Raw genomic sequence first — 26,471 nt, forward strand, 5'->3', positions numbered from 1 at the left:
AATAAAGGAAATTTTAATTTTCTTTATAGAAAAATTTCCGATTTCAAAATTCCCTAAATTTGATAGCCAATTGCTTGTCTAGCTGTGTTTTCTTACTAGAAAGCTTTCATTGCAACTGCTCTACACAACCAATGAAATCGCGCCTGCATCTTGAGCTATATTTCCTCCTTTCTTCCGCGATACGGCGCGAAAATAGATATAAAAATTCGTCAGCCCGTTTCCCGTCTAGAGTCGGTCGACCGTTGCTTCTCCTCTATCCGGTCCTCTTCGGTTACGCTGACCTCGAGAGTTCTCTTTAAAACATCCCACGTCGGTCACATCAGGCTCGCGGTAGAAGTTGTTCTGCGGTTTACACGTGATTCTAAGTAAGTAACACGGCAGGTAGAAGAAATTACCTATATGGCGAAATTGACGAAATTAGCGAAGCTGGAGAAATTCGCGCGCGCTTCACCGGGTTTTTTCATGGATATTTTAATGGCCTCGGCCATCATCGTGGGCACCGCGCATCGCGCGCGATCTTAACCTCTGAATCAGACGGCGTTTTTACGTACGTAATCCGCCGGCCTTTGTACGTCATATGCAACCGTGATTGAGCCCGATAATAACGGCGCGATTCCTGACGCCACCGCCGCCATTTGTCAAAAATCACGCTTAACGGCTTTGAGGTCAAGTGTTGGAACGTAACGTGAACATCTAGCATGAACACTTCCCTCGATTCCTTACGCATTTTTATGATCGTATTATTAGAAATTATTAAATATAGTAAATCGTCGTAATAATCAAATGATACGAGATGGAAATCTTGAACGTTCGTTCGCACGTTTTTTCTCATGAATTTTTCCGAGCGTTTCGCAACTTTTCGTAATTTATTCTTCTTGAAAAGATATAATTTGGAATTTAATAGAAACGATGATAGTATAATTGTATTGATTTTTTTCCTTATATATTTTTCAGAAAGGTATTGTATGAGTCAAAAAATAGAAAAACCGATACTATCAGGTCAACGCATAAAGACCAGAAAAAGAGGTAGAGATAAATGCACTTTTATTATGTAGAATTTTAAATTCTCAAGGTTCTAAAAAAAATAAAACAAAAAATCATTTGCAGATGAAAGAGAAAAATATGACCCAACTGGTTTTCGGGATGCGGTATTACTTGGCTTGGAAAAAGCTGGTAACGACTTAGAAGCAATTTCTAAATATCTGGATGCAGCTGGTTCCAAATTAGACTATCGTCGATATGGCGAAGCACTGTTTGATATCATGATAGCTGGAGGCCTTTTAGTTCCTGGTGGTTCTATTGCTCAAGATGGTGACAAACCGGTCAAGACCAGTGCGTGTGTTTTTGAGCAACCAGAGGATATGGAATCTATGCGGAATTTCGAACAGGTAAAAGCTAAAAAAATCAAGCATTTGTATAAACTATTTTATTTTAAATATTCAAATCAAATAACGAATGCATTTAAATAAACAGGTTTTTATTAAACTCATGCGACGTTATAAATATCTGGAAAAAATGTTTGAAGAGGAGATGAAGAAAGTATTGGTCTTCATGAAAGGATTTTCACCTAAAGAAAGGATTAAGCTAGCTAGAATGACAGCATTATGGATCTCGAATGGTTCTGTGCCACCCACAGTCCTCTCGGTTCTGATCAATGAGCACCTTGTTAAAGACAACTTGGCATTAGATTTTCTACTGGAAGTCTTTGTTACTTGGAAACAGGAGAAGGGTTTATCTAGTTTAATGACTGCTCTGAAGAAAGGAGGCATTGAAGGAAGGTAAAGTTAAAGTATAATATTTATATCATTTATCATAAAATACATTTGTTTGAATGATTTGTTACAATGATTACCATTATTGATGAATTATAATTTTCCTTGTTTATACAATTCTTTTTCTGTATATATTTTAGATTAATGGAATTTGTACCACCAAATAAACGAACAGAAGAGCATTTTCGGTCTGTATTTGAAGCTGTAGGATTGGCAGATATTGTGAAATTACACAAGGCTCAAGCCAGTCAGGAAGCCAAACGAGATTTGCAACAACTTCTCTTGGACGATTTAGCAGAGAATAGGCCAATGAAAGATATAACATTAGATCTCAAAGAAATGGCACAAAGAAGTTGCATTCCTGAACATGAAGTGATTGGATTGGTAACGTTTTTTTCTTTTTGTTTTTTTTATATATTTAATTAAAACTTTCCAAGAAACAAAGGAAAAGAAAAACCTTTAGAAATAATAATCACTCCTTCATTTACAGATTTGGGTTGTTGTAATGGGTCAAGCTGAATGGAACAAGAAAGAAGAATTAGTTGCTGAACAAGCATTGAAACATTTGAAAATTTATACTCCATTGTTCGGTGCTTTTACAACCACTGCCAGATCTGAGCTCGCGCTTATCCTCAAGGTCCAGGAGTTCTGTTATGAGAACATGAACTTTATGAAAGTCTTCCAGAAGATTGTTTTACTCTTTTATAAAAGTATGTTAATATACATATTTTATGTACAAAGTAATCTAAAACTAACCTAAACATTCTCTACAGTAATGTAATTACATTTAAGCATTTTTCTACATTTGTGTATATATGTGTAATTTTATCGAATATTTTATATATAAATTTAATTATAATTGTTTAAATTTTAGCGGATGTTGTATCAGAAGAAGTAATATTAAAATGGTATAAGGAGGGTCATTCGGTTAAAGGAAAAATGCTCTTTTTAGACCAAATGAAAAAATTTGTAGAGTGGCTACAAAGTGCTGAAGAGGAATCGGGATCAGGAGAAGAAGAAGATTAAAAAAATATTCAAGTAAGTTACTTGTTATATAAAATTATTTAAAATATATACATTATATATCACTGTTATAAATGAAACATCTTTCACAGAAGAACACATCATTGCCAATGATGAGAAATGACATGGTTCCAAAATTTCAAGGCTAATCAAGAACAATTCAATATCAATCGGAAAAGACATAGACTTTATTAAAATTATACAAAATAAAAATAAAACTTAAGTCAATGTTAGGTACATCATGATGAATCAGGTAATCGAAAAAATAGAAAATTTTTAAATTGTCAATAAAAACCATAATACTAATACCAATCAATGTTAAGGAACTGTAAATTTGCAATGTCTTTGAATTGTATTACTTTAAGAAAAAATATTTTGTGTTACATTTTTATAAACTCCACTACAAAATATATACAGAATAACAAAGAAATCATAAGAAAAGAAAAAAAATCTTTATCCCTGTGTACGTACAATTTTCGGATCCCTGTCTTTCTTTGTATATAATAATATTGTACTAGTTTATAGAAAATATATACTGACAGGTGGTGTTTAATATTCGACCTCTCTTTCTCTTTCTCTTTCAGCATTTCCTAACTTCCTTTTAACAAAATGAGCAAATTTTTTACGAAAATTTTTCTTTTATATACACATTTTATTTATATATACATATATATATATATATTTATGAATATGTATGTAGATCCATGTAATTCGATTCATATTTCATAAGTCCCGAATTCGATCCCGGACGCTTACTTGTTTAGGATATTATCGTTTTACTTGGATTTAATTTTTGCTTGTATTTATAAAGTCTCATGTCTGCTATAGGTTGCGTCCTAATAAGTGTTTTACCCTTCATTAAAGGCACCAACTTCTCTGGTACAATAATGCGGTGATGTTTTGTCTGGTAAGTCTCGCATAAAGCGATTAACATGCGAGGTATCGCACATGCAGTTCCATTCAATGTGTGCACATGAACTATATTTCCCTCTTCTGTCCTGTACTTGATGTTAAGACGTCTAGATTGATAATCTGTACAATTACTACAACTAGACAATTCACCATACAACTTTCTTCCAGGCATCCAGACTTCCATATCACATTTTCTAAAGAGAAAAAAATAAAAAAAGCATTGTATTTGCATATATAAGAAACATACAGAATATACATAGTTGAAAAATGTGATTACTGTACCTATAAGCTGATGAACCTAAATCAGTTGGGGGCATATCCATTATTTGAAAATGTAATCCTAATGAAGAGAACAATTCCTCCTGTATATCTTGAAGATCTTGAAACACTTTCTCAGATTGGCATGGTTCAGAACAGACAAACATTTCTACTTTGGTAAATTGATGAACTCTATGTTCAAGCATGATAAATTAAAAGGAAAAATAGATTTCATAATTCTTTAAAATATATCCTTATATTTGAATAATAATATCCATTACCTATAGATTCCCCTTTCATCAAGTGAACTTGAACCCTCGGCGCGATAACATCGACTAACAGCGACTAGTTTCATTGGTAATTTATCATATGAGAATGTAGTATTCATTAGCTTCCCAGCTAATGACATTTCTGCAGTTCCAGACAAACTATAATCATCGTCGTAACAAGATTCCAAATTGTATACAAGAGTTCGACCACCATCCACTATTAAACCACATCTTTCAATTATATTAGTTTGAATAATATCAGGAACTGATACTAGCTTAAATCCATGCTTCATCAATTTTCTAATAGTGTATTGAATCAATGCATCTTCCAGTTCTGCCAAATCACCCAAAAGTATATAACTTCTCTGTCCTGCAATAGGACCTAGGGATTGTGTTCTTATTGTTTTTAGATTAGTAGCAAGCTCAGCAAACTCTTTAGGTTCAAAATCAAATTTTACTTTCTCGCCACTTTGCTTTAAAAGCTTTGGTACATCGCCATATTCAAGTACTGCAGAATGTGTACAATTTGGTATTTTACTTAACTCTTGCAAGAACAATTCTCGCTTCTCAGGCTTGTCTGAAAATTCAAGAACTCTATCGATATCACCAATATCCTTTCTTCTTCTAATATTATTTAAAATAGCATCGCGATTTCTGGGGTTGCATAAAAAATCTGTATCATATTCTGGTTCAGGCAAGCATAATTTCTCGCTGGCCCCTTTTTTTCCTGATGTTTCGATAGGCTGTTAAAAGGATCATTATTTTGTTAAAATAGATTATATAAAAATATATAAAAGGAAAAAATAATTATAATTGGTAGATATTATTGGTGATTCACAAGATTAATAGTATTAAAAAGATTAAATAGATTAACGTACCAATGTGTGTATCCAAGAAGATCGTAATCTACAAAATTGCTTAAGATATTTTTCAAGCCTAAATTTCATTTTATATAAATTTAGGAACCATTCATATCATCCTTTACAATATAAGTTAAATAACAGAAATAAATTGATTGACACTGTTTATACAAAGTTTATAACTTGTTTCTTCTTCTTCTACTTAATAGCCGCTATCGATCTAAATGATCAGATAATTCTGGCCAACAACAGGTCAAATATGAGTTCAACAACGGTGGGGACGCCAAAAGAACAATCTAGAAAGAGGCACTCGATAATGTAAATGCATTAGGACGGTACGGCGCTCGAAAATAACACAAAAATAGAAAAACAACAATAATTAGTAGGTGACGATAAAAAATATGTCCGCACATGAATAATACCAAGATGATGCCCCCTTATAACTTGTTTATAACCTTTTAAATGCTTGTTACATAAAGATTGAAAGATTTATGTGAAAATTTATGGAAAATATATATATATATTTTTAGCACATTTCATATTTTATATGCATATTCAATGTTTATATGTCGCTATTTTATGTAAGTCGACATAATAACGTTTATTCGTACAATTATAATCGTTCTTATTAGATTATTTTTAGAATATTAGAATTTTTCTATCCGATTATGTCATAGACATATAAAATACATAGAGAGAAAATTAGGAGTTTAGAGTATCTCCTCTTATGTCCATATTAGAAACTACGCATCTAATGTATTCGTTTTCGAATGTAGCAGGAATTTTCGCTCGAGAGCTATTAATGAAGTCATTGCATTGTCTCTGCCAATCAAAGACTTGAATTCGTAGTAAAATATAGTAATTAATTGATCCATTCCTTTGAAAACTCCTTTAGTGTAATTCCTATAAAACAGTTTCTCCTATTGGATAGTGAATGTTTTTCAACATAAACCAATCAGAACATAGAGAATTAGAATTTCTTTTTTCTGATTGGTCAATTTTCAACCTTCAATCTCAATCTTCAATGTATAATCTGATACAAATTTAACACATACCACTCTCTATGTATAAGAAATTAACCAAGTATGCAATACGTAATATATTATAAAAAATAAAAAAACATGTTTTTTATTTTGAATAAATTTTGTCAGTTGGTTTCTTTATTCATTGCGACATTGCGCAAATCTGTGACGATAAGCTTTTCCGGTTGCGCGTGCGCACGAGAATCACCGAGCTCGAGCGCGGGCTTGGCGTCGCTCGCCTGGTGGAGAAGACAGAATAGGCGGCTTCGAGCAATTGGCGTATCGACCGAGCACTTGATTAAAATCTTATTTCGCCTATTTACGCTCGCGCCGCTGCGATCTCGCGAAATTACGGTAGGTACAGTGATCGATAATGAGCGAAAATAATAAATTGATATTGGATTACGCGCGCGTATTTTCCCATGCAGCTCATTCGGAGTTTGCCTCGCATTCCGCGTGACGATAAACGCTTTCCCCCCCGTGCTGTTGGGGCCATATTGCTATCCGTTGATAAATTTACGGAATTTTACCGTACCGACTGGTGAGTGAAGCCTCGGGGCGCGGGGATGATGATGATCGCGTCGTGCAAAGTGTCAAAATATACGTCCGTCGTAAAAACGCATTCCTCAACGTGCTCGGACAACGATCGGAGCGAAACGTTTCGCCAAGACTCGCGTTCTATTCGTTTTCGACTGGCCGACATATTCCAACACAATGCGCAAACCGCGAAAACGCGACCTTCGTCATATTGCGACGTGTCGTTTTCCTTGAATATTTTGGAATATTTCGCGTTCGCGGTTACTTGTTAAAACACTTTTACGTTTAACGTAATGCGATAATCTGCAATCAAAATTTTGTGTGCAGATATCAATCGGCACAAAGACACACAGCTATTTCTTAGCATCAGTCAGCAATTTACAAGTGTATATAATAATTCATTAATATGAATCTTATCTATCTACTAATTTTCACGTCGTATTATTTATATATTTATATTAAAAATTGTAGTTTTATCAATATACATATATATATAATGTTTACTTTTTAGGTATAATTTTAGATATATATGACTTAAGAATGGAGTTATCGTCAGAAATATTGGAGAGCTTGGTTATGGATAATAAAGATGTTATGGAGGTGCTGAAAGGTGGAAGCGTCACAGAGGAAGACATTATATTTGAGTCTGAAGCAACTGAGGATTTCGAAGAGGCAGAAATAGAAGAAATTATAGAAATAATTGAGGAAGTTGAGGAAAGTGACGAGACTGCTCTGGATGGTGATGTATCTCTGTCAGAGGATAAAGATAAGACAGTAAATACAAAGGATGGTGAAATAGTTGAGAGGACAGAGAAAAATAATCTAGCAACTAAGAAAAATATAGACCTTTATGGCTTTGACGAAGAGAATTCCGTGTTTACTTCACAATCTGCAAAGAATGACTCGGCCAAAAATAGCACTAATAGCAGTACACAAAAAACTATTAATAAACAAGTTATAAATTATGATGTAGATGAAGACTGGCAGGATGAAGAATTGGATCGCATAGATGAATTGGATAATACTTCTGAAGTGAGCAATCATGCGGATTCTTTACAAACACAAACGGATAAAAAACATGTAAATAATCAAACTGTTTCGCTACAATCAAATAAAATAGATTTAAGAATTAATATGGATTCTATAAAAAGATCGGACAAATCTCGAACAGACAGTGGTATTGGAAATAATATAAATAATATTGAAGATGATAGTGAAACACCTCATGAGATAGTGAAAAATGTAGAGAACAATCTATTGTATACTGTGCTTGGTACAAAGAAACAAGATTCATCCAAGCAGCAACAAGAAAAACTCAACGATGCACATTATGTCAAAGTAAGTATATCATTGAAATACTGCAAAAGAAATGTAATCCATCTTTTGATATTGTTAATGATTGCATTATCTTAGATGGAACGACTTGAAGAGAATACTATACCAGTCGAGGGTACCATATATTATGAAGGAGATAATATGGAAACATTATACGTAGCGCAAGCTATTGATGACAATGAACAATATCAGTACGATAATGCAACAATAGAGCAAGATGAACAAATGTCTTGGGAAGCGGCGAATCCTGAATCTAATCAAAGTCAGGAAGAGGATAATTCTCAAGTATAACATCCCTAGTTACAAATTTAACAGCCAAATGTTGCAAACGAATGTATTATAAATATCTCTACTTTTGCATAGGATCAAATATTTTTACATGAGGACGAGGATGGTCAGTTGTACTTTAAGGATGCCAATGGAATTTTGCAACCAGTATATTTGACTGAAGATGGAAATTATGCGATTGCTGAAACCAGCGATGATAATACTGGTAAAGAATTGCAATCAAAATCTCAACAAAACAACGATACGATTGAAGATGATACTTACATTTTACCTGATTCAGATATCAAATCCGTTTCTAATAAGGTATGGATCTAATATACATCGATAAATTTCATACATATTAAAACAATATTGTCATTTCATTCTATTTATAAATTTGCTAGACAACCAGTAATACGGTATCGCCGACGTCGCTTCAAGATTTTGATAATGAAGACAATACTGTAACTATATCTTTGATAATATCAGAGGATGAGAATGGACAAAAGAGAACTCAAGTCATTATACCAACAACAGATAATTTAAAGTGTGACATCTGTAACAAAAGTTTTAAAACATCCTGCCAATTACTCAGACATAATAGATTAAAACATGCTCGCGAGGAAGATATAACTACAAGAAACTTTCCTTGCGATTTGTGCCCTAAAAGGCAAGTCAGCTTAAAATTTGTGTCTTAAAAACAAGTTAAAAAATTTAATAATTTAATTTAATTTTTTAATATAAAGTTAATTGTATATGCAAAAAAAAATTTTTTTTTTTATTTATAATATTAAATTTTTTATTTTATTACCAGATATCCGGATCAGACTTCTTTAGCTCGCCATAGAAAAACACACACCGGCGATCGACCGTTCCAGTGTTTGGAATGTCATAAAAACTTTCCCACTTCTACAGCGTTACGACGTCACTTAACGCTACACAATTCGCAGTCGCGACCACTTCCTTGCATCTACTGCGGTCGGCGATTTATGGACAAGACTAGTTTAGCAAAACACGAAGAGTCACACATGCCTAATGAACAGCGCAAGTATACATGTGATATATGTCAAAAGACTTTCCATCATGTAACTGACTTGAGTATGCACAAGAAGTATCACGATCCTGATAAGAAATTCGATTGCGAGGTTTGCGGTCGCGAGTTTAACAGATTGAACAACTTGCAAAGACACATGATGGTACATCAACAAGTACGTATATAGTTATTTTAATTATATCTTCTATAATATTCTCTTTAATACATAGAAGAAAAAATATAAATATAAAATATAATTTGATTTATTTTTGCATTTTATAATTATCGTACTTCTATTTTTATTAAATTATTTTTACCGCACATTAAAAAGTTATAAATTATTTTTTTCTTGTGTACAGCAACAAGGAGGAAACGAGGAAATACTTTCCTGCGATGTGTGTGGAATCACATATAAATTCATGAGTTCTTTGACAAGACATATGGTGACTACTCATATGAATCCCGAAAAATTGAGACAGCAAGCGGAAGAGCAAAGAAGGAAGCGCGAGAATAATTACCGAAAGTATTTAGAAAATCGAAAAATGTATGAAACTCAGCATTCTTCGTACGGTACAAAACGTAAATATCATTTAACTTCCGAAAGTAATGACGAAACGGCCTGACTTAAATTTTCTCATAGTCTCTTGATAGTTTCATAAAGAGCAGTCATAAGATTTTTATTGGTGTAATAATTCTGGACTAGCAATGTCTTTGTATCATTCATCAATTGACATAAATGACACAGATGTGCATTTAATTTAATGAACATTATGATACAGACATATATATATATATATATATATATATATATATATATATAGTTATTAAAAAATATATAAATAAATGTCTCGATCAGTACTATTATTATAAAATAGTATGTGTATACAGTGGATGCATATATATATACACATAAATATAATTTCTCTTTAGTCTCTTGCATGCACTGAATGCTGATTTAAAATAAAATAGCACCGTTTATATATAAATGTTTAAAGTGTGCCTTAACCATAAACTTGTTTGTTTATTTGCACAATGTCTCAAGTGTTTTAAAGTAGGCATATTTAATATCAAATTCCATATCGTACCAATAATTGATGGACATACAAGCATGGGATTGTGTTACATGGTGGAACCATAAAGATGGTAAATATAGTACATCTCCGGCTTTCAGCGTTATCTCCAAAGTGTGTGCATTACGATATTCTGGATATCTAAAAATATATGTTTAGTTTTAGTCTTATTCTCGTAAATAAATGTTTAAAACAGAAAATTGTATGCTATATTTGTACTAAACTTTTTGTAATCTGGATTTAAAGGATCTATACATATCCATGGTGTCAATGTGGAATTGGCAATCTGTTCTGAATCAGATATTCCATTAACTATCGGTTCAATAATCCATTTTCCAGATTCATATTCTTTGTAAACAGCAGATGGATAATTTCTATATGGAATCCATGGTAAATCCGTGGGCGGATGTAAGATAAAATTCTTTTCACCAGACACAACGCAATATATATTTTCATAAGGATCCTTGTGCACTATATATAAATTGGTAAAATAGTTTAGTATATTTATGAATTTTGTCAATTCTTTAAGAATTGAATATATAGACTTGTAAAAAATGATGTGGATAGTATGCAAAATTTGTCGAATTATAAAAATAAGATTTAAGTAATCATCTTGTAACAAGTTTTTTTTAATATAAATTTGAGATATTAAGATACTTTTCTAAAATGTTATCAAGTCGAATAAAACTTTACTGGAAGTTACTGCTCTTTCATCTCCCATCCAAAAGTTTACAGCATCAGGTTGCTTTCCAAATGCTTGCGTAGCCCATGATATTTCAACTTCTGCATCTGACCATAATTTACGAAAACTATTTATAAAATTTGAATTTTGTTTCTGTATATAAAATATGCTGTTTTTTTTTACATTTTCTAATGTATCAAGAAATTCTGACATTGTAAGTAAACGTTCTTCAGGCATTACAAAAAATTCTTTAGTATCGTCATCTCTTCTGGCTATTGCATCTGCATAGCCATTTGGTGTTACAGCGACTGAAACATTTTCGTCGCCAAATACTTTACGAAGATATGGTATAGACCATTTATTTACAGCAGGCCAGTGTTTTATCGCTCCTTTTATTACCAATGGTATATTTTTTGAGACATAATCTCGATAGAAAGTAAGAGGTGTAATTTTTGTATAATTTATTTCTGCAACTTTACTTTGCAAATATAATTCTACAAAAAAAAATATAAAATCACAAGAATTATATATTATAGGACTATGCAAATGTATAGATTTTAATTATAGGAGTATATATACTATTTTGTTATGCTTTATGCGTATACATCTACATGTGATATTTATACTATTTATACACATAAAGAAAAGGATAAAAAAATAAAGATTGTTGTTGTCACTATTATATTTTATAGAAAGTCTATTTGTATACATAAATTCATCTCCTTTACACTTATTATTTAACATTGATATAAATTATTCATTATATTTACAATATTTGTTATTAATTACTTTTATAATCAAAATAGAGGAGATGGAGAATAATATTAATAATTTATTGATAATACAGATTTTTATATACTTATATAAATACGGCTTTCTAACATAGTGTCAATAACTCTGTAAATAATTGTGTGAGGTTAACTCACATATATTTTTAAGCAAACCTTTCGCTTCTTGTGACAAGACATGATACGCCTCTTGGATTCTAGCTTCAGCATTTGACATTTTTCAAGTTGAGAAAAAAATACAGTAGAAATTACATTTATGTCAATAGAAGCAGGCATAGATACAGATGTGTGCAGATTAAGAGAATTTAAATCTATATGTATATATAGCATATAATCAATTGTATATATGTACGTATCTGGTGGATATAGGACATAGCCTCTGATGATTATTAGTCACGTGTTATTTGCTAATTAAAAGATAATCTATTGTCCGTGTAGCAATGATACGAGAGAGATTGAAAAAATTATATTAGGTAATCACTCTTTCTCTTTTTCTTTCAACAAATACATATGATAACAGTAATGACAAAATTATAATAATAAAAAAGTTTATAATGATAAATAATGTTTTTATAAATTATAAGTAGTACATAATTTTATAAAGAAAAAACATGTTTTTTTATTATATATTAATATAAAAACATTTTTTCAGTTGCATATATATATATATATATATATATATATATAATACATTTTTAATAAAATTTGTTTATAAATGATGTATATAAATATAAATATAATATGATAAATGATGTATATAAATGTATATTAACTGAATTTATTGAAAATTAATATTTACCAGTAGGAAACATATTAGTCAAGATGTTATATAATTACGAGTGATGTTAGATGTTTTGATTATTTATATGTAGAAACTAAGATATTATATCAGTTATGTGTATATATATATATATACAATGCTGATTTGATTACAGATGTATAGTGTATAGATAAATTAAGCAAAGTATAAGATGGACAAGAACTCACAGAGATAAGCATACTTTTTATATTAAATCCATATATAAATAGCTCTCAAGAGTGAGTGTGCTTAATAGTTATAGATTGCAATCATGGATAAGCGTGATGCGCTATTGCAAATAAATTTAGAAAGACCTCTTTACGAACATGAAGCATTGAATCAAAATTACAATTATGAGAAACCAAAATCACTTTGTAAGTTATAACTTAGTAAAATAACAAAAGAAACTGCATATTTTTTATGCTGCTTAATAAATTCTGAAACAATTTTTTATTTCAGCAATAATGCAAAATGTAATTAATACCATCAGATCTAAAGATTGGCGAGCTTGTATAGTGTCAACAGTACCAACAGTGAAATGGCTTAGCAAGTATAATTGGAGAAAAAACATATTGCCTGATATTATCTCCGGTCTAACCGTAGCTGTCATGCATATTCCGCAAGGTATGGCCTATGCGCTTTTGGGAAACCTACCACCAGTGGTGGGCATATATATGGCTTTCTTTCCTGTCTTGGTATATTTTCTTTTTGGTACATCCAAGCATGTATCTATAGGTGAGAAAAGTATATATAAAATGTATAAAGTTAGACACAATATGCATAATATTGGAGATTTTACTACAGTATATTGCAAAATGAACAACAGAGTTGCAAAAATATGATATTTTTGTAGTATACTTTTGTAATTCTTGGGCGTTAATGCATTTATCTGGTTAACTTCCATTACAGAACAGTTAGAAATAATACAACTTAATATGTGAACTTATACAACAACCTTGAACAATGAAACATTCTTGGCATCCATCAGGAACTTTTGCCGTGGTTTGTCTAATGACTGGTAAGGTAGTAACATCTTACTCAAATCCGCTCATGGGTCATACATCATCTGCGAATCTTTCGGACGCTTTTACTCAAAATGCCGAGGATGTCATATATTATACATATACACCCATGGAGGTAGCAACAGCTGTGTCATTAGTGGTCGGAATATATCAGGTAAATACTATATTTTTCAAAACATATTTTAATCAAATAGAATGATGAAAAATTTAGATTTTACTTATGTTACAGATAATAATGTATATATTCCGATTAGGCATTATAACAACATTGCTGAGTGAATCTTTAATAAATAGCTTTACAACAGCAGCTGCTGTTCATGTTTTAATTTCTCAAATCAAGGATCTTTTTGGTTTAAAACTGCCAAAGCAAAAAGGATATTTTAAGCTAATTTTGGTAAGTAAATATAAATTCCATATATACATATATCTGTCTCCACATATTTGTATATAAATGTAGATACATAGATTATATTAATGTATATATACTTATTGAGTAAAATATTTGAGAGCAAAGGTTTTTTTTTATTTCAGATAATTGTAGATATATTTAGAGAAATAGAAAATACCAACATGGCTGCAGCAGTAGTATCAATTGTATCAATTATTATCCTCATTTTCAATAATGAGTTTCTGAAAGTAAATATATATTGTATTAATTTGATATTTTTGATATTTAATTCGAAAATATTGGCAATGTTATGACATAATTTTTATTTTCAATTAGCCAAGAATAAGCAAAATATCCAGCATACCAATACCCATTGAGCTCATTGTAGTTGTCAGTGGAACATTGATTTCTCGATATTGTGATTTACCAAAGATTTATAATATTGAAATTGTCGGACATATTCCTACAGGGTACGTCTTAAATAATATTTTATAGTTTAAATTTATTTATTAAAATGTTTTCTCTTTTTTTTTGATACTTATCTTAAACTTTAAATATTATATGTATCTATGCTTCTCAATAGGCTTCCCAAACCAGAGGTGCCAAATCTTGAAGTATTGCCCTTGGTAGCGATTGATAGCATTGCAATAACTATGGTTTCATACACTATTACAATATCGATGGCATTGATATTTGCACAGAAACTCAGTTATGAAATAGATTCTAATCAGGAACTTCTTGCAATGGTGAGAGACCTATCAATATATATATTTCAATATAATATAATATATATATTTCAATATAATATATTTAGTAATATATTTCAATTAATATATTTCAATATAATATATTAATTGAATTTAATTGAATTTATTCTCAAAGTTAATTATATCTATTTCCATTTCAGGGCTTTAGTAATATAACGGGCTCTTTCTTCTCGTGTATGCCGATATCGGCCTCTTTAAGCAGATCTCTCATTCAACAAACCGTCGGAGGACGAACACAGGTAGCGAGCATCGTGTCTTGTTTATTACTATTTATTATACTCTTGTGGATCGGACCATTTTTCGAACTGCTACCAAGATGCGTGTTAGCTTCCATAATAGTCGTATGTATAGAATTACATCGTAAAATCATAGATCATCTCATTAAAAAAAAAAGAAAGAAAAAAAGAAAACTTGAAGGTCTTTCACGCAGGTAGCGTTAAAAGGAATGTTTCAACAAGCTAATCAGTTAGTTAAATTTTGGAAACTGAGCAAGACTGATGCCACAATTTGGATTGTAACGTTTCTAATTGTAACACTAATAAATATTGACATTGGATTGCTCGCGGGATTATTTGTGTCACTGGCCATTATTTTGCTGCAAGCTTTTCGGCCCTACACGTGTTTGCTGGGTCATATACCACATACGGATTTATATTTGGACTTGGACAGATATAAAGCAGTAAGTTTTCATCAAAGATAAATGTGAAACAAAAATGATATTAATCAGTTTTATGTATTGATTTTAGGCGGTAGAGATACCCGGAATAAAAATATTTCATTATTGCGGCACTTTGAACTTTGTCAATAACAATTATTTTAGATCCACCATATATAGACTTGTAGGAGTATATCCACAAAATATAATCAAGCATAGAAAAAAATTAGCTGAAGAGAATCATTTTCTGGATGATAAAGATTCCGAAGATAGACATGAATTGCAATGCATAATCATGGACATGAGTGCGTTAAGTTATATTGATCCTAGTAGTATTCAAATGTTGCACTTGATTGTCGAAGAATTTACACAAGTGAACATCAAGTTTTATTTTGTCAATTGTCCAAGTCCCATCTTTGAAATGATAAAGAAATGTGATTTATACATATATGGTAAAATATCGCTGAAAATCTTTGCAACTATACAAGATGCCGTCGCTTACTTTCGAAACGAGATTTCTTCATGATAATAGTTGGAAAATAGTTTTCTCAATCTATATATATATATATATATATATATATATATATATATATATATATATATATATATAATGATATAAAACATATATATAATGGTATAAGACATATTTTTGATAACAACGTTAATTGTAATGGAAAAATATGCAGCTATGTTTTACATTCTATTTCAATATTGCTTTTTTACATTGTATCTTCGCGAAATAATATTATATCAAAGAAATGATATTTTGTACTTAGTGCCAATTATTAATAAAAAAAAAGTGCAGTGTGTTAAACACAGCATTATGTAAATATTTGTAGATTGTATTAAAGAGACAGTGATACAAATATACTTTACAGAAGGTATTACATCTAATTTGTTTGTACTTGCAGCATACTTATAAATTTTTTTGCAAATTTTGAAAATCGTTAATATATATATATATTTTTTTTTGTTACATCAGATTTTGATGGTTACATGTATCATAAGTATTATTATGTATCGGAAGAAGAAATATTAAGCAATATAACATGTAATTGAGCAATCGTTTTGTTTATTTATAACGATCACCCTATGTACAATGTGACAGTTTCTAGTTACTCTGAGTGACTTGATGTAACTGTCGCAAAGATTAAATTTACTGTGCCTTTTATAATTATAGAGCCGGTTTAATTAGCATTCTATACATTTCCTATTTGTAAGACACGATTATTTTTTCTAGTAATTTGCGGCAGTGTTGCCTGTTGATGCTGTATTGTATGTCATAGAATAAATATTCGAAAATAAGTGGCGAGACACATTGTTCAACAATGGTACGGCACAAAGATCAAATTGAAATGGTTTTACATGTTTTCTTTTCTAAATCTGACGCTCCAATTGGTACGCGTTGTTTTCTAGCGTTTATGCCAGCCCGTACTTTTTCTTGAGGGACTCTGGCATCTCGGGTGGTGGTGGGCGGGGCATGCGCAACCAGACCTTGACGGCGTCGTAAATGAACCATTGCGCTGCAGTCAGGGTACCGATCATCACAATTCTCGGTCCTAGACCCTTCCATACGCCGCCAAAACCGAGTTTCCTCAAAACATCGACCGCAGTCGCTCCTTTTTCTTGGTTCAATTTTGATACCACCTGACAAACATTTATATATTTAATAAATTTGAAATATTATAATTAAAGAAAACTTGTGTGATTATGTAAATAAAATTTACCGTATCGGCAGGGTGAGATACAATGGCACAAAATACACCAGCGATGTATCCAGCCGCGAAAGTGACTACTAGCTGTTCACCTTTACTGCACTCTGCTCTAGGTTTAGGTACTACATATTTATACAGAAGTTCGACGGTGCGCTCAAAGCAGGCAAATTTCATCATTGTGTAAGGGATTTGACGCAACCATAGTGGTACTAGACCCTTATAGAAACTGGTAAGACCCTCATCTGCATACATCTTTGGCAATGCTTGTCGCAAAGTGTTAGCATATCCGGGCATAGTTTGTATCCTGACCTAGAATTTAAAGTTCCATTGCATAAAACAGATTAAATGATAAGATATGGAGTAGTTTACAACAATTTAAAAAAAAGACATCGAGCCATATGTTACCTTAGCAGCTTCAAACGGCGCTAAACCAATGTCGGCAAAGAATTCAGCAGAAGCCGATGATATCAAATATAACGAAGTTCTGTATTCATAAGCTAGTTCTTCACCAGCCAATGCTGAATATTGAACTTTGAAAACTTCATAGAGACCAAATTTAAACATTCCCTGAACAGAATAGCCGAAAAAGGTGGGTGCCCAACCTTTCACCAATCCCCGGGCACCATCTTCGGCAAATGTTACCTACAATCAACAAGATCTGTAATAAATATTTTATTTATAAAAATCTTCAAAAAAAGAGCATATTTAGAATAAGAATTACCCGAAATCCATTGAACACTGATTTATATTTTGCAGGGTCCACTTGAATTCGGCATTTGACTAAATCTAAAGGCGTAATACCGGTATGAGTGATACCGCAAGACAAAATGCCTCCGAGACCACATAATAAGAAATATTTATTTGATCCAAATTCACAGCTATCTGTAAATATACAAAATACATCATATTAATTTTTATTTTCCGCATTTTATTAGGAAGAAACATTTTTTTAAAAACCGCATTGATTGTGAATCAATAAATAGCAATAATACATTTAAAAATTTAAGATTTTAATATTCTAAGATGCGTTTCAAAAAAATCTCTGAATATTAGAGATATAAATGTTTAAAGACACAACTGCTTCAAAGACATTACTCGATCAGCTGATCGAATTACCGAGGTACTTAAGTTCCTCTGGCATGCATTCAAAATTCGAGCCGATTCGCTTCTAATTCTTGATCTAAGAAAAAAAAGACATCCTTCTTTCGACATGATGTTTCTCAGTCACGGTCAACGTACAACGAATTGGATTTATTTTTACGTAGCTGTCATCATGTCCAAGGCTAAGAGAAGCACGTTTTATAACGCGCCGATATATGACAAGATGGCCGCGCCTTATGCAATCCGCGGCATGCATCCATTTAATCTCGACGGATTATGTCTTTGCCATGTCTCTTGAGGATTTGTTATTCCTGAATTATATAATTCATAATTTTCTTCATTAATAGTAAAATTAAATAAAAGATAAACAATGTACACGCATCGCATGTGATGCGATCATATATACATATAATCGAACGTCCATTCAAATTTCAAAAATGGCAGGTTTTGGCTCCGGAAATACACATGTACCGAGATGTAATATCAATTATATAATTAATATATTATAACCAATCGAGAGATATCTTAAATGACCGAATGTGTTTAATACTAAATGAAAGAAATTATATCTTGCTATTGTTAAATTTACAAGATTTAAGAATCGTATCGCGCAAATTCAATATCGATAAGTAATTTTGAAAATCAAACTTTGACAATTGAATCTCGACATTCATAATCATATTTCGGTAATTTCAGATTACGTAACGCGACACGGTCAGAATGTCAGATAAGAAATGGCGGGCGGTCTTATCACATATAAATTTATATATATCTCAACATATAAATATCGAAGACAATATCTCGGGATAAGTAGCCGTTCCCAGTCATTACGAATAAAATATATTCTTATAATCTATGTAACGTTAAACAGAAAAATTGTACAACAGTGTAACCTTTCGTATAACCTCTCGATTAATCGATCAAGGGGAGAATCTTTCGATTGTTGGTTTGTATGAAAAGAATCGGAGATGTAAAATAGTTACTGACCCTCCTCGATGGAGGCGGCAACGATGTTACGATTCGGAACCAGCGGTCGTGTTCCTTCGTCCTTTAACGCTTGACATTTGGCCTGCGTGAACGGCGACGAGAATGGATTCATTTTCGCTGCCTCCTGCACCCAAGACAACATCGTGATCACGCGTCTTGCACCTGAACAGAAGCATTCAAAATTAATAACAGTTTGAATTAGATCGTATCAGGTATATACGGTTTACATTTATTAAAGGGCAATTATGTCAAAGTACGGCACCTGTTCCAAAAAAATGATTCTCGCCACCGAGAAACCAGCGAAAGAGTGGCAGAAAGCAGATGCGGAGCAAGGCAGAGGGCAGAGGATGCGCTGCACAGCTCGCAGCTCGTTTACAATCATAGATCTATCTGTAACATAGATGAGAAACGAGTTGTGAATTTCTGTGCATCGACACAAATTTATTTTTTGCAACTAAACTTCTTGGATTACGTCCCAAAATTTATTCCTTGAAATAGAGTATTGTTTGATTGACCAATCAGGACAAAGAAATCTTTCTTTCGATTGGCCAATCAAATGTTTGCGGCATTTATAGCAACAAGACGATCGTGCGTAATGTTAGTAATCTTGATCCCGGCAGATTAAAGATCTTAAGATTTGAAGGTTACGTTCACGTTGTACTCGTAACACGAGCGCGAAATGATTTCTACTTTTGCCTTGCAAAGAATCGCGATGACAAGAATCGCTAGCAAGTTCTACAGACCGTGTCTTCGAACTATAAGTAAAAGCTCCGCCGACAGCACTGTAGAGATTAATGAAACGGTGGAAAATGACATGGTAAATCAAAGTGATTATATCATAATCTATCTTGTGCATTGCTTATAAACACACAACACAATGTACATTTTTTACTACAAATTATTTATTCCAGTCTGCGTGTGTGTGTGTTGTCACATTTTATTCTTATATTACTTAATTATCCGATGTACTTTTAATTCACGAATATGGTTATTGTGCTATTACATGTTTTTCTTATATTTGTAGCCCATAAAAATTCAAAACCCTTTTGTAAAGGAGAGACAGCAATGTATCTTGTGTAGATTGAATATCGAACCAGATTACAAAAATGTAAGATTGCTTTCTCAATTTCAAAGTCGGCATACTGGCAGAATATATGAAAGACACATAACTGGATTGTGCAAACATAAACAGAGAAGGATAAAAGAAGAAATTACAAAAGCTCAATCTGCAGGTACTTAAATATACACATTTTTGTATTTAACAAAATTAAAAGAAAAAGACAAATTATAATAATATACATCTTTATATTATAGGTTTAATGGCCTATTGGACTAAAGAACCAAAGTATGTCAAAGATCCCCAACTATTTGATCCAAATCATCCATTTAGACCGCATAAATATTAGAGTAATAACAGATTATATATATATATATATCTTAAAAAAAATTAGTGTAATGGAATTAGGCTATTACATTTGTAAAATGATACTGATTGGTTGCCATTGTAAGAAACTAACTCTTGGAATCCTACAAATTCTCTATCTAAAGATAACATTTCATGAGCAGTGAAAAGCAGCAGTAGTTTAGAAAGTAACTAGAATTGGTGACGTATTTCCGGCGCAAGTTTTTGCTGTTTGAAGTTCATCCTGTTGAACAGCAAAGCAGTAAAACTTGCGTTTTAAAATCTATTTCATGCAGCACTGCAATTCTATAAAATCACCAAACAATGCTAGTTAGTTACTAAACTGCTGCTGCTTTTCACTGCTTATGAAATGTTACCTTAATAGTTAATTTGTACATTCGGCAGACTTCACATAAATTTTTGATGAATCTATCACCCTTAATCTTTTTTAATAATAAATACTTGAATAAATGTAACAACTATGAATTATTTTATTAATCTTTGGCCTTATTTAAGTAAAGAAGATTTGTATTTATCATTAACAAAAACTCGTATACTACTTCATAATGTTTCAACTATGATATAATATTGCAAAAATCTAAACTTGTCTCAATATTATTTTTCTCAAAATTTTAATAAATTTTATATTTAACATTAAACAAAATATATATCACGTTTTATCATCTACGTAATTTAAATAAAATCCAACTTTTAATTCAAAAAAATTTTTTATTAAAAATTAAGTTAAAAGCAGTTAAATTGGATGATGACAAATGATGTTTTCAAATACAGGCGGGAGTTCGCGAATCGATCGTTGTTTCGTTTTAAGTTTAGCTTAGTTTACTTTGATCATTATACTGACCAATCATAGCTATTTTTCCAAATAATGGAATGACTGTGATTGGCCAGTATAGTATTTAGTATGTATTAAAGTATATTGATATAAACTAGCCCTATATTCATCATTATCAGATAATTCCAATCGTTCGGCAACGATTTTTATTAATTTGTTACAGGAGGAAAATAATAGTGATAAATAATAACGAATTTCAATAAAATAAAAAGATTTATACGAAGCATTTTATGTCAATGGTAATTTTCGCTCTGCGCTTTGTGTTCTACATTTCTCCCCCAACACACTTGCTTACTTTTCCCTGACGTCAGAGAAGAATACATGCATAGTTTGCTTACACTTGAATCGAACGAATTTTTGATTTGCATCATAACTTAATAAATAATAATGGATATTGACGAGGATTTTGATAGCGAGGAAAGCGATTTCGACGAGCGTTCCACAGTAGGTATGTTTTCCGAACAAGATTATTTGGCGCGCGATACGCTATAAAATATATCGTGTAAGGTTACACAGAGAGATGTGTAAACTTATATATATATATGTATATATATATATATATATATATATATACACATATACATATACATCGCGTATTTATATTTGCAATTTTAAATAAACGCGTCAATTAGTAGTACAAGGGTCGGTTGTAGTAAAATCCTCGTTTATAGTAATTTGCTGTCACTTTTTAGATTATAGCTTAATCTATGATATATAGATACAAAAATGACATTGACGCAACTGTGCGTAAGACTGTTCAAGTGCCCAATATTGAAGTTAAACTGCTTTGCAGAAGTTTATCCGCATAGTAGTCCAGACGAGGATTTTGAAAGTTCGTCAGATGTAAGCACGCTTGAACTAGGTATATTCTCTAGTATTTTTCGCATCTTAATGGATTCACTTCTTTCCCTGACTCATAAAACAACAAACAGTAATACATATATAATTAATTAAAAATGTGCCATGATATATTTGTAGATCTACCAGCTCACAGACGATACGTAGAGGCCATTATGGAGGATATACCGGTGCCTACGGAGAACACGTTTGATGTAACATTACCGGCGACACATTCTGTAAGTGTGTGCTTTCTGATATTTAGAAGTATAGAAAAATTAACACAATATTTAATTGGTTTCTGCAACTAATAAAAAATAATCTTCTAGAAAATTATAAATTTTATATACATGTATATACATTCATATGTTTATATTTTTTTTATTTAGTATTTAGGACAAAATTTAGAAGAAGTAAGGGGAAGAACAATACTGGATGATGGCATTTATATGAATCTACCACTGTTGATAAAACAGTCTGTATTATTTCCTGGTCAAACATTACCTATGACTGTTTTTGGCGCACAGACTATAGATATGTTGCAAAACTGCATACAAAATGATCGTACTTTTGGTATTGTGTGTTATGGTCATCCTGAGATGGAACGAATAGGAACAACGGCCGAAATTTACGAGTACACAGACGGAGGTATATGGATGGATCATGGTCGGCGAGAATTTCGCTTAAAAGCTAAAGGAAGACAGCGATTTAAGATATTACGTATTATTACACAGGTCAGTTTTAATATGAGAGACAAATTTGCAACAATAAATTGAGAAATATAAGAAAATTATATCTTATAGAGAGAAATTAAAGACATTTTTTATAGAATATTATTAAAGCCACACAAACTACAATTTATTAAAATTGATATTTGTGTAAGAAGGTAGAATATTTTATAATTTAGCTTTAGATTCCTTCTGTTATCTTATTGTAGTCATATTGAAATATAATTTTGAAAATAATTTGAAAATAAATTAAATTTTTTGTATGTATTATCTGTGATAATATAGATTTGTAAAATATTCTGAAAACTTTCTTTTTTTGTTGCGGTATATTGATAAATGTATATGTAACTCAATTTGAATATCTTTTAATTTTTTAGTAAAAATGAATCTTGTAATAATTTTGATCAAGATTTACAACTATTTATTAATTCATGAACTTTTTTTTTTTGAAAAAGGATGTTTTTGGTGTAATTTATTAATTTATATTAAAAATTTATATCAAAATTTATGAACAGTGTCGAGTATTAAAAAATTAATTTAATTTTTTATATTTCATAAAAAGATTTGATATGATTTATCCTTTTCAATGTTATGATTCAATACAACTGCAATAAAGGATCAGGATTTTCAATCTTATATTAGATATCGATATAAATATTTTTATTATATCACACATCTTTATAATTTACTGTACTTATTATAATTTGCTTATAAGATTTTGATATTATAATCAGGATCACAATAAAATTTCGGCCAATGTTAAAGTGTTACCAGAGATAACACTTGGGCCACCATTTTTGGACCAACGTTTGGCCTCATTAGATCGCTTGAGAGTTTTTTCTGATTTGGAAGAAGACATGAAAAAACAGGAGAAAATAGAGAACTTGGATGCTGCGGTGACTGCTTGGCCAGCTTGGGTTTATAGGCAGTACGATCCTATAAGACTCTCCTTTAGAATACGTCAACATCTTCAGTTTCTTGAAACTAGTAAGTTGCAATTGCATAAATAAAAATATATATGTAGATTTACTCAACGTTTTTATTGTATAAAAATTGTATTTTATAGGAGGTGGTAGTATACCTAAAGATCCTATAGATTTATCCTTCTGGGTTGCACAAAATATTCTAATGGATCATGATGAGAGACTTATGTTATTAAGTTACGATTGTGCAATTTCTCGTTTGCAAAGAGAATTAAAGTATCTTATGGAGGTATGTATGAAACAAAACATTATATACACATCTATATAGGTATTTGACGAGATAATGTTTGCACTGTTTAATATCAAATTGTTGTTTAAAGGATAAAATCTATGTATGTGTTAATTGCGAATCCTTTATTGGAAGACAATCGCATATGTTTCCAATGAACAAGGAAGGTCCGCAGGGTACTTATGTTAATCCCGGCGGTGTTATACACGAGACTATAACTTTTTATCATGTTCAAGGAGTTATGCTCAGTGATGCAGCCCCTTCGACTGAGTACAGTTGGTTTCCTGGGTAAAGTTGCAATGTTCATCGTAAATGCGTGAAGTTTAGGTTTCATTGTTAATAATTGCGCACGTAATTTTAGATATGCTTGGACAATAGCTATCTGTAAAGGCTGTCATCATCACGTCGGTTGGAAGTTTACAGCAGTGCATAATAATTTAAGGCCCAAAACATTTTGGGGCCTGACACGTAGGAGTTTGAAGAATAAGAAGAAAAAATAAAACAAAGATATACATGTTTAATGTGTGTTGGGTGTCATAAATGTTTTTATAATTTAGATGAGAATTTTTGACAAATGTCTGATATAGTTAATTTCTGTTAAGATTTTTTCTCAGTTTACAATCTTATTTCAATAACATATGAACAGAATGAGAATGATAGAATAGTGTGTATTCTATTTTTCATGTATTCACTCTAATGCGGCAAATACGATTAATGAAAAAACGCAAAAATTTAGCTTAGAAGGAAATATCCGATTTAGGATAGAGAAAAAATCTAACATAAGAAATCTTTGAATAGAAGAAACTAACTTTACATACCATAATTGATATACAATCAAAAAAAAAAAAAAAGTTTAAGTGATCAGTAAACTTGAGAAAGATTTCTTTATAAAAATAAAAATAAAGAAAGCATAATGTATATTAAATATTAGCTTATACTATTCTTGATTACAAATCATGATACAATACATTCTTTTCAAAAATTCTCCTAGATATCCAATAAAAACATTTTTATGATACCCAGTATGCAGTGCATGAGTTTTGTTCTTTCTATAATTTAATTATATACGCTTTGACAATAGTGATTTATAAAAATTATATATGCAGAAGATAATTACATCAATAGCAATTATGTGTTATAATATAAAAAACTTTGTGTACATTTTAAGTGATTAAGGCTGTTGCAAGGGATGATCAGTAGTCTTTCTATTTGTATTAATTAAAAATTATATAAAATATTGTTTTTTAATATGCTGATATTGCAGAGACTATATAATTAGAAAACAAGTGAAATGTCTTTTATATTGTTGTTCCCTTTTTTTGTACATAATTTTGTTTAATATCTAATTAATGTAAGAAAAAAATGTTTTATCTCTTTATAGGTCTATTTTTTAATTAATCTGTTGAAATTTTGTTATTCTACAATCAAATTTTTCTTTGTCTTTTGTGCAATTGAGATAAACAAAGAGATGCAATTTGTTAAACATCATTTGTACATGTATTATAAAAAATGTACATGAAAATTGTGTGTGTACATTCTTATTTATTGGATTTTTATTACAATTATACAAATTTAGTTTATTTTCAAAAAATAGTAATAAAATGTATATATTAATGGACAGAATAAAAAATCTATATGAGTTTTATATAAGAATAATTTATTTAATATAAGATAGAGAATATTGTGCATATTTAAAATAAAAGTGAAAAATATTTTAAATTTTGACAAGCTTCTCACATCTTTCATGATATATAATATAAATCTGTTGACTAAATTTGACACATTTTTGTACATCTTATACAAGAATTTTAATTCATAATTAACAAATTACAAACATATTTTTATTATAATCATATGCGTTTTATATTTTTGTGATTACATTATTACTATATATTTCATTTTGCACCATATTTTCGTCGATCTCTATGGCCGTGTTCCAAAATTCACCGTTAGGATACTGCGTACTGATAGTGAATTTTGGAACACAATGGCATTTTCAAATGTAGCAAATTTAATCGCTTTAAAAATGATTAATGACATCATTGCATCTTTGCCAATAAAAGACTTGAATTTACGTTCCGCCTTAAAGAAAAAATTACATGATCGACCCTCTGATTGGTCTGATTAAACACTTCAATTATCAATTATATGTTTGAACTTCAATTGGTCAATTTTTT

The 26,471-nt window shown here is 31.0% G+C and overlaps 8 protein-coding genes across 21 annotated transcripts; 5 read left to right on the plus strand and 3 right to left on the minus strand.

Annotated features, from left to right (window-relative positions):
* Positions 1 to 217: 217 nt before the first annotated feature.
* LOC126853769 (protein krasavietz) lies at positions 218 to 3,350 on the plus strand. The gene is made up of 8 exons (XM_050599827.1): positions 218 to 365; positions 955 to 1,026; positions 1,108 to 1,388; positions 1,474 to 1,778; positions 1,913 to 2,156; positions 2,263 to 2,482; positions 2,647 to 2,810; positions 2,888 to 3,350. Exons 2-7 carry the CDS (start codon positions 966 to 968, stop codon positions 2,796 to 2,798), a joined length of 1,263 nt encoding a protein of 420 aa, XP_050455784.1. The 5' UTR covers positions 218 to 365; positions 955 to 965; the 3' UTR covers positions 2,799 to 2,810; positions 2,888 to 3,350.
* LOC126853768 (serine--tRNA ligase, mitochondrial) lies at positions 2,960 to 5,768 on the minus strand. Its single transcript, XM_050599826.1, has 5 exons — positions 5,506 to 5,768; positions 5,113 to 5,390; positions 4,247 to 4,977; positions 3,990 to 4,157; positions 2,960 to 3,901 (listed from the first exon to the last, which is right to left on the minus strand). Exons 2-5 carry the CDS (start codon positions 5,179 to 5,181, stop codon positions 3,556 to 3,558), a joined length of 1,314 nt encoding a protein of 437 aa, XP_050455783.1. The 5' UTR covers positions 5,182 to 5,390; positions 5,506 to 5,768; the 3' UTR covers positions 2,960 to 3,555.
* Positions 5,769 to 6,336: 568 nt separating this feature from the next.
* Positions 6,337 to 11,056, plus strand: LOC126853551 (zinc finger protein 652-A-like). Of its 4 annotated transcripts, XM_050599392.1 has the most exons (8): positions 6,337 to 6,470; positions 7,165 to 7,991; positions 8,067 to 8,273; positions 8,352 to 8,579; positions 8,660 to 8,925; positions 9,070 to 9,463; positions 9,648 to 9,867; positions 10,698 to 11,056. In XM_050599392.1, the coding sequence occupies exons 2-8, from the start codon at positions 7,194 to 7,196 to the stop codon at positions 10,712 to 10,714; spliced, it is 2,130 nt and encodes a 709-aa protein (XP_050455349.1). In that variant the 5' UTR covers positions 6,337 to 6,470; positions 7,165 to 7,193; the 3' UTR covers positions 10,715 to 11,056. The 4 variants fall into 4 exon arrangements, with proteins under 4 accessions (XP_050455349.1, XP_050455345.1, XP_050455346.1 ...); XM_050599388.1 differs by lacking the exon at positions 10,698 to 11,056 and having other exon boundaries at positions 9,648 to 10,061; XM_050599389.1 differs by lacking the exons at positions 6,337 to 6,470; positions 10,698 to 11,056 and adding an exon at positions 6,513 to 6,657 and having other exon boundaries at positions 9,648 to 10,061.
* On the minus strand, positions 10,129 to 12,123 carry LOC126853554 (bifunctional peptidase and (3S)-lysyl hydroxylase Jmjd7). Its single transcript, XM_050599397.1, has 4 exons — positions 11,985 to 12,123; positions 11,052 to 11,534; positions 10,583 to 10,829; positions 10,129 to 10,499 (listed from the first exon to the last, which is right to left on the minus strand). Exons 1-4 carry the CDS (start codon positions 12,043 to 12,045, stop codon positions 10,310 to 10,312), a joined length of 981 nt encoding a protein of 326 aa, XP_050455354.1. The 5' UTR covers positions 12,046 to 12,123; the 3' UTR covers positions 10,129 to 10,309.
* Positions 12,124 to 12,173: 50 nt separating this feature from the next.
* LOC126853552 (sulfate transporter-like) lies at positions 12,174 to 16,033 on the plus strand. 3 transcript variants are annotated; one of them, XM_050599393.1, is made up of 11 exons: positions 12,174 to 12,301; positions 12,764 to 13,001; positions 13,087 to 13,362; positions 13,616 to 13,803; positions 13,879 to 14,043; positions 14,181 to 14,285; positions 14,374 to 14,507; positions 14,621 to 14,783; positions 14,945 to 15,145; positions 15,235 to 15,483; positions 15,551 to 16,033. In XM_050599393.1, the coding sequence occupies exons 2-11, from the start codon at positions 12,899 to 12,901 to the stop codon at positions 15,983 to 15,985; spliced, it is 2,019 nt and encodes a 672-aa protein (XP_050455350.1). In that variant the 5' UTR covers positions 12,174 to 12,301; positions 12,764 to 12,898; the 3' UTR covers positions 15,986 to 16,033. The 3 variants fall into 3 exon arrangements, with proteins under 3 accessions (XP_050455350.1, XP_050455352.1, XP_050455351.1); XM_050599395.1 differs by lacking the exons at positions 12,174 to 12,301; positions 12,764 to 13,001 and having other exon boundaries at positions 13,155 to 13,251; positions 13,537 to 13,803; positions 15,551 to 16,032; XM_050599394.1 differs by lacking the exons at positions 12,174 to 12,301; positions 12,764 to 13,001 and having other exon boundaries at positions 13,214 to 13,362; positions 13,537 to 13,803; positions 15,551 to 16,032.
* A 478-nt stretch (positions 16,034 to 16,511) lies between these two features.
* Positions 16,512 to 19,674, minus strand: LOC126853553 (phosphate carrier protein, mitochondrial-like). Its single transcript, XM_050599396.1, has 6 exons — positions 19,525 to 19,674; positions 19,263 to 19,424; positions 17,896 to 18,056; positions 17,580 to 17,816; positions 17,187 to 17,483; positions 16,512 to 17,106 (listed from the first exon to the last, which is right to left on the minus strand). Exons 2-6 carry the CDS (start codon positions 19,402 to 19,404, stop codon positions 16,879 to 16,881), a joined length of 1,065 nt encoding a protein of 354 aa, XP_050455353.1. The 5' UTR covers positions 19,405 to 19,424; positions 19,525 to 19,674; the 3' UTR covers positions 16,512 to 16,878.
* Positions 19,675 to 19,843: 169 nt separating this feature from the next.
* LOC126853555 (28S ribosomal protein S18c, mitochondrial) lies at positions 19,844 to 21,151 on the plus strand. Its single transcript, XM_050599398.1, has 3 exons — positions 19,844 to 20,079; positions 20,287 to 20,494; positions 20,577 to 21,151. Exons 1-3 carry the CDS (start codon positions 19,942 to 19,944, stop codon positions 20,666 to 20,668), a joined length of 438 nt encoding a protein of 145 aa, XP_050455355.1. The 5' UTR covers positions 19,844 to 19,941; the 3' UTR covers positions 20,669 to 21,151.
* A 557-nt stretch (positions 21,152 to 21,708) lies between these two features.
* Positions 21,709 to 25,580, plus strand: LOC126853752 (protein cereblon). 9 transcript variants are annotated; one of them, XM_050599790.1, is made up of 8 exons: positions 21,709 to 21,965; positions 22,236 to 22,379; positions 22,496 to 22,593; positions 22,744 to 23,088; positions 23,817 to 24,069; positions 24,149 to 24,294; positions 24,386 to 24,587; positions 24,656 to 24,776. In XM_050599790.1, the coding sequence occupies exons 1-7, from the start codon at positions 21,905 to 21,907 to the stop codon at positions 24,584 to 24,586; spliced, it is 1,248 nt and encodes a 415-aa protein (XP_050455747.1). In that variant the 5' UTR covers positions 21,709 to 21,904; the 3' UTR covers position 24,587; positions 24,656 to 24,776. The 9 variants fall into 9 exon arrangements, with proteins under 9 accessions (XP_050455747.1, XP_050455742.1, XP_050455746.1 ...); XM_050599785.1 differs by having other exon boundaries at positions 21,712 to 21,965; positions 24,386 to 24,582; positions 24,656 to 25,580; XM_050599789.1 differs by having other exon boundaries at positions 21,715 to 21,965; positions 22,311 to 22,379; positions 24,386 to 24,582; positions 24,656 to 25,580.
* The last annotated feature ends 891 nt before the right edge of the window (positions 25,581 to 26,471 follow it).

Source organism: Cataglyphis hispanica, chromosome 12 (genome assembly GCF_021464435.1).
Source record: "Cataglyphis hispanica isolate Lineage 1 chromosome 12, ULB_Chis1_1.0, whole genome shotgun sequence".
Classification (NCBI taxonomy): domain Eukaryota; kingdom Metazoa; phylum Arthropoda; class Insecta; order Hymenoptera; family Formicidae; genus Cataglyphis; species Cataglyphis hispanica.

Excerpts from the sequence above, each read along its gene's own strand:
- LOC126853752 (XM_050599785.1), top strand. The coding sequence starts at position 21,905 with ATGGATATTGACGAGGATTTTGATAGCGAGGAAAGCGATTTCGACGAG. Across the intron at positions 21,966-22,235 it reads CGACGAGCGTTCCACAGTAG|ATACAAAAATGACATTGACG; the intron begins GTATGTTTTCCG and ends TATGATATATAG. Across the intron at positions 24,070-24,148 it reads TCTTCAGTTTCTTGAAACTA|GAGGTGGTAGTATACCTAAA; the intron begins GTAAGTTGCAAT and ends TGTATTTTATAG.
- LOC126853552 (XM_050599393.1), top strand. The coding sequence starts at position 12,899 with ATGGATAAGCGTGATGCGCTATTGCAAATAAATTTAGAAAGACCTCTT. Across the intron at positions 13,363-13,615 it reads ATCCAAGCATGTATCTATAG|GAACTTTTGCCGTGGTTTGT; the intron begins GTGAGAAAAGTA and ends GGCATCCATCAG. Across the intron at positions 15,484-15,550 it reads ACTTGGACAGATATAAAGCA|GCGGTAGAGATACCCGGAAT; the intron begins GTAAGTTTTCAT and ends TATTGATTTTAG.
- LOC126853768 (XM_050599826.1), bottom strand. The coding sequence starts at position 5,181 with ATGAAATTTAGGCTTGAAAAATATCTTAAGCAATTTTGTAGATTACGA. Across the intron at positions 4,978-5,112 it reads CTTCTTGGATACACACATTG|CCTATCGAAACATCAGGAAA; the intron begins GTACGTTAATCT and ends TCCTTTTAACAG. Across the intron at positions 3,902-3,989 it reads TTAGGTTCATCAGCTTATAG|AAAATGTGATATGGAAGTCT; the intron begins GTACAGTAATCA and ends TTTTCTCTTTAG.
- LOC126853555 (XM_050599398.1), top strand. The coding sequence starts at position 19,942 with ATGATTTCTACTTTTGCCTTGCAAAGAATCGCGATGACAAGAATCGCT. Across the intron at positions 20,080-20,286 it reads AAACGGTGGAAAATGACATG|CCCATAAAAATTCAAAACCC; the intron begins GTAAATCAAAGT and ends TTATATTTGTAG. Across the intron at positions 20,495-20,576 it reads TACAAAAGCTCAATCTGCAG|GTTTAATGGCCTATTGGACT; the intron begins GTACTTAAATAT and ends TTTATATTATAG.
- LOC126853769 (XM_050599827.1), top strand. The coding sequence starts at position 966 with ATGAGTCAAAAAATAGAAAAACCGATACTATCAGGTCAACGCATAAAG. Across the intron at positions 1,389-1,473 it reads CTATGCGGAATTTCGAACAG|GTTTTTATTAAACTCATGCG; the intron begins GTAAAAGCTAAA and ends TTAAATAAACAG. Across the intron at positions 2,483-2,646 it reads TGTTTTACTCTTTTATAAAA|CGGATGTTGTATCAGAAGAA; the intron begins GTATGTTAATAT and ends TTTAAATTTTAG.
- LOC126853551 (XM_050599388.1), top strand. The coding sequence starts at position 7,194 with ATGGAGTTATCGTCAGAAATATTGGAGAGCTTGGTTATGGATAATAAA. Across the intron at positions 7,992-8,066 it reads ACGATGCACATTATGTCAAA|ATGGAACGACTTGAAGAGAA; the intron begins GTAAGTATATCA and ends GCATTATCTTAG. Across the intron at positions 8,580-8,659 it reads TCAAATCCGTTTCTAATAAG|ACAACCAGTAATACGGTATC; the intron begins GTATGGATCTAA and ends TAAATTTGCTAG.
- LOC126853554 (XM_050599397.1), bottom strand. The coding sequence starts at position 12,045 with ATGTCAAATGCTGAAGCTAGAATCCAAGAGGCGTATCATGTCTTGTCA. Across the intron at positions 11,535-11,984 it reads CTTGTCACAAGAAGCGAAAG|AATTATATTTGCAAAGTAAA; the intron begins GTTTGCTTAAAA and ends TTTTTTTTGTAG. Across the intron at positions 10,500-10,582 it reads TTAAATCCAGATTACAAAAA|ATATCCAGAATATCGTAATG; the intron begins GTTTAGTACAAA and ends ATATATTTTTAG.
- LOC126853553 (XM_050599396.1), bottom strand. The coding sequence starts at position 19,404 with ATGTTGTCTTGGGTGCAGGAGGCAGCGAAAATGAATCCATTCTCGTCG. Across the intron at positions 18,057-19,262 it reads TGCCGCCTCCATCGAGGAGG|ATAGCTGTGAATTTGGATCA; the intron begins GTCAGTAACTAT and ends GTATATTTACAG. Across the intron at positions 17,817-17,895 it reads CAGTGTTCAATGGATTTCGG|GTAACATTTGCCGAAGATGG; the intron begins GTAATTCTTATT and ends TGTTGATTGTAG.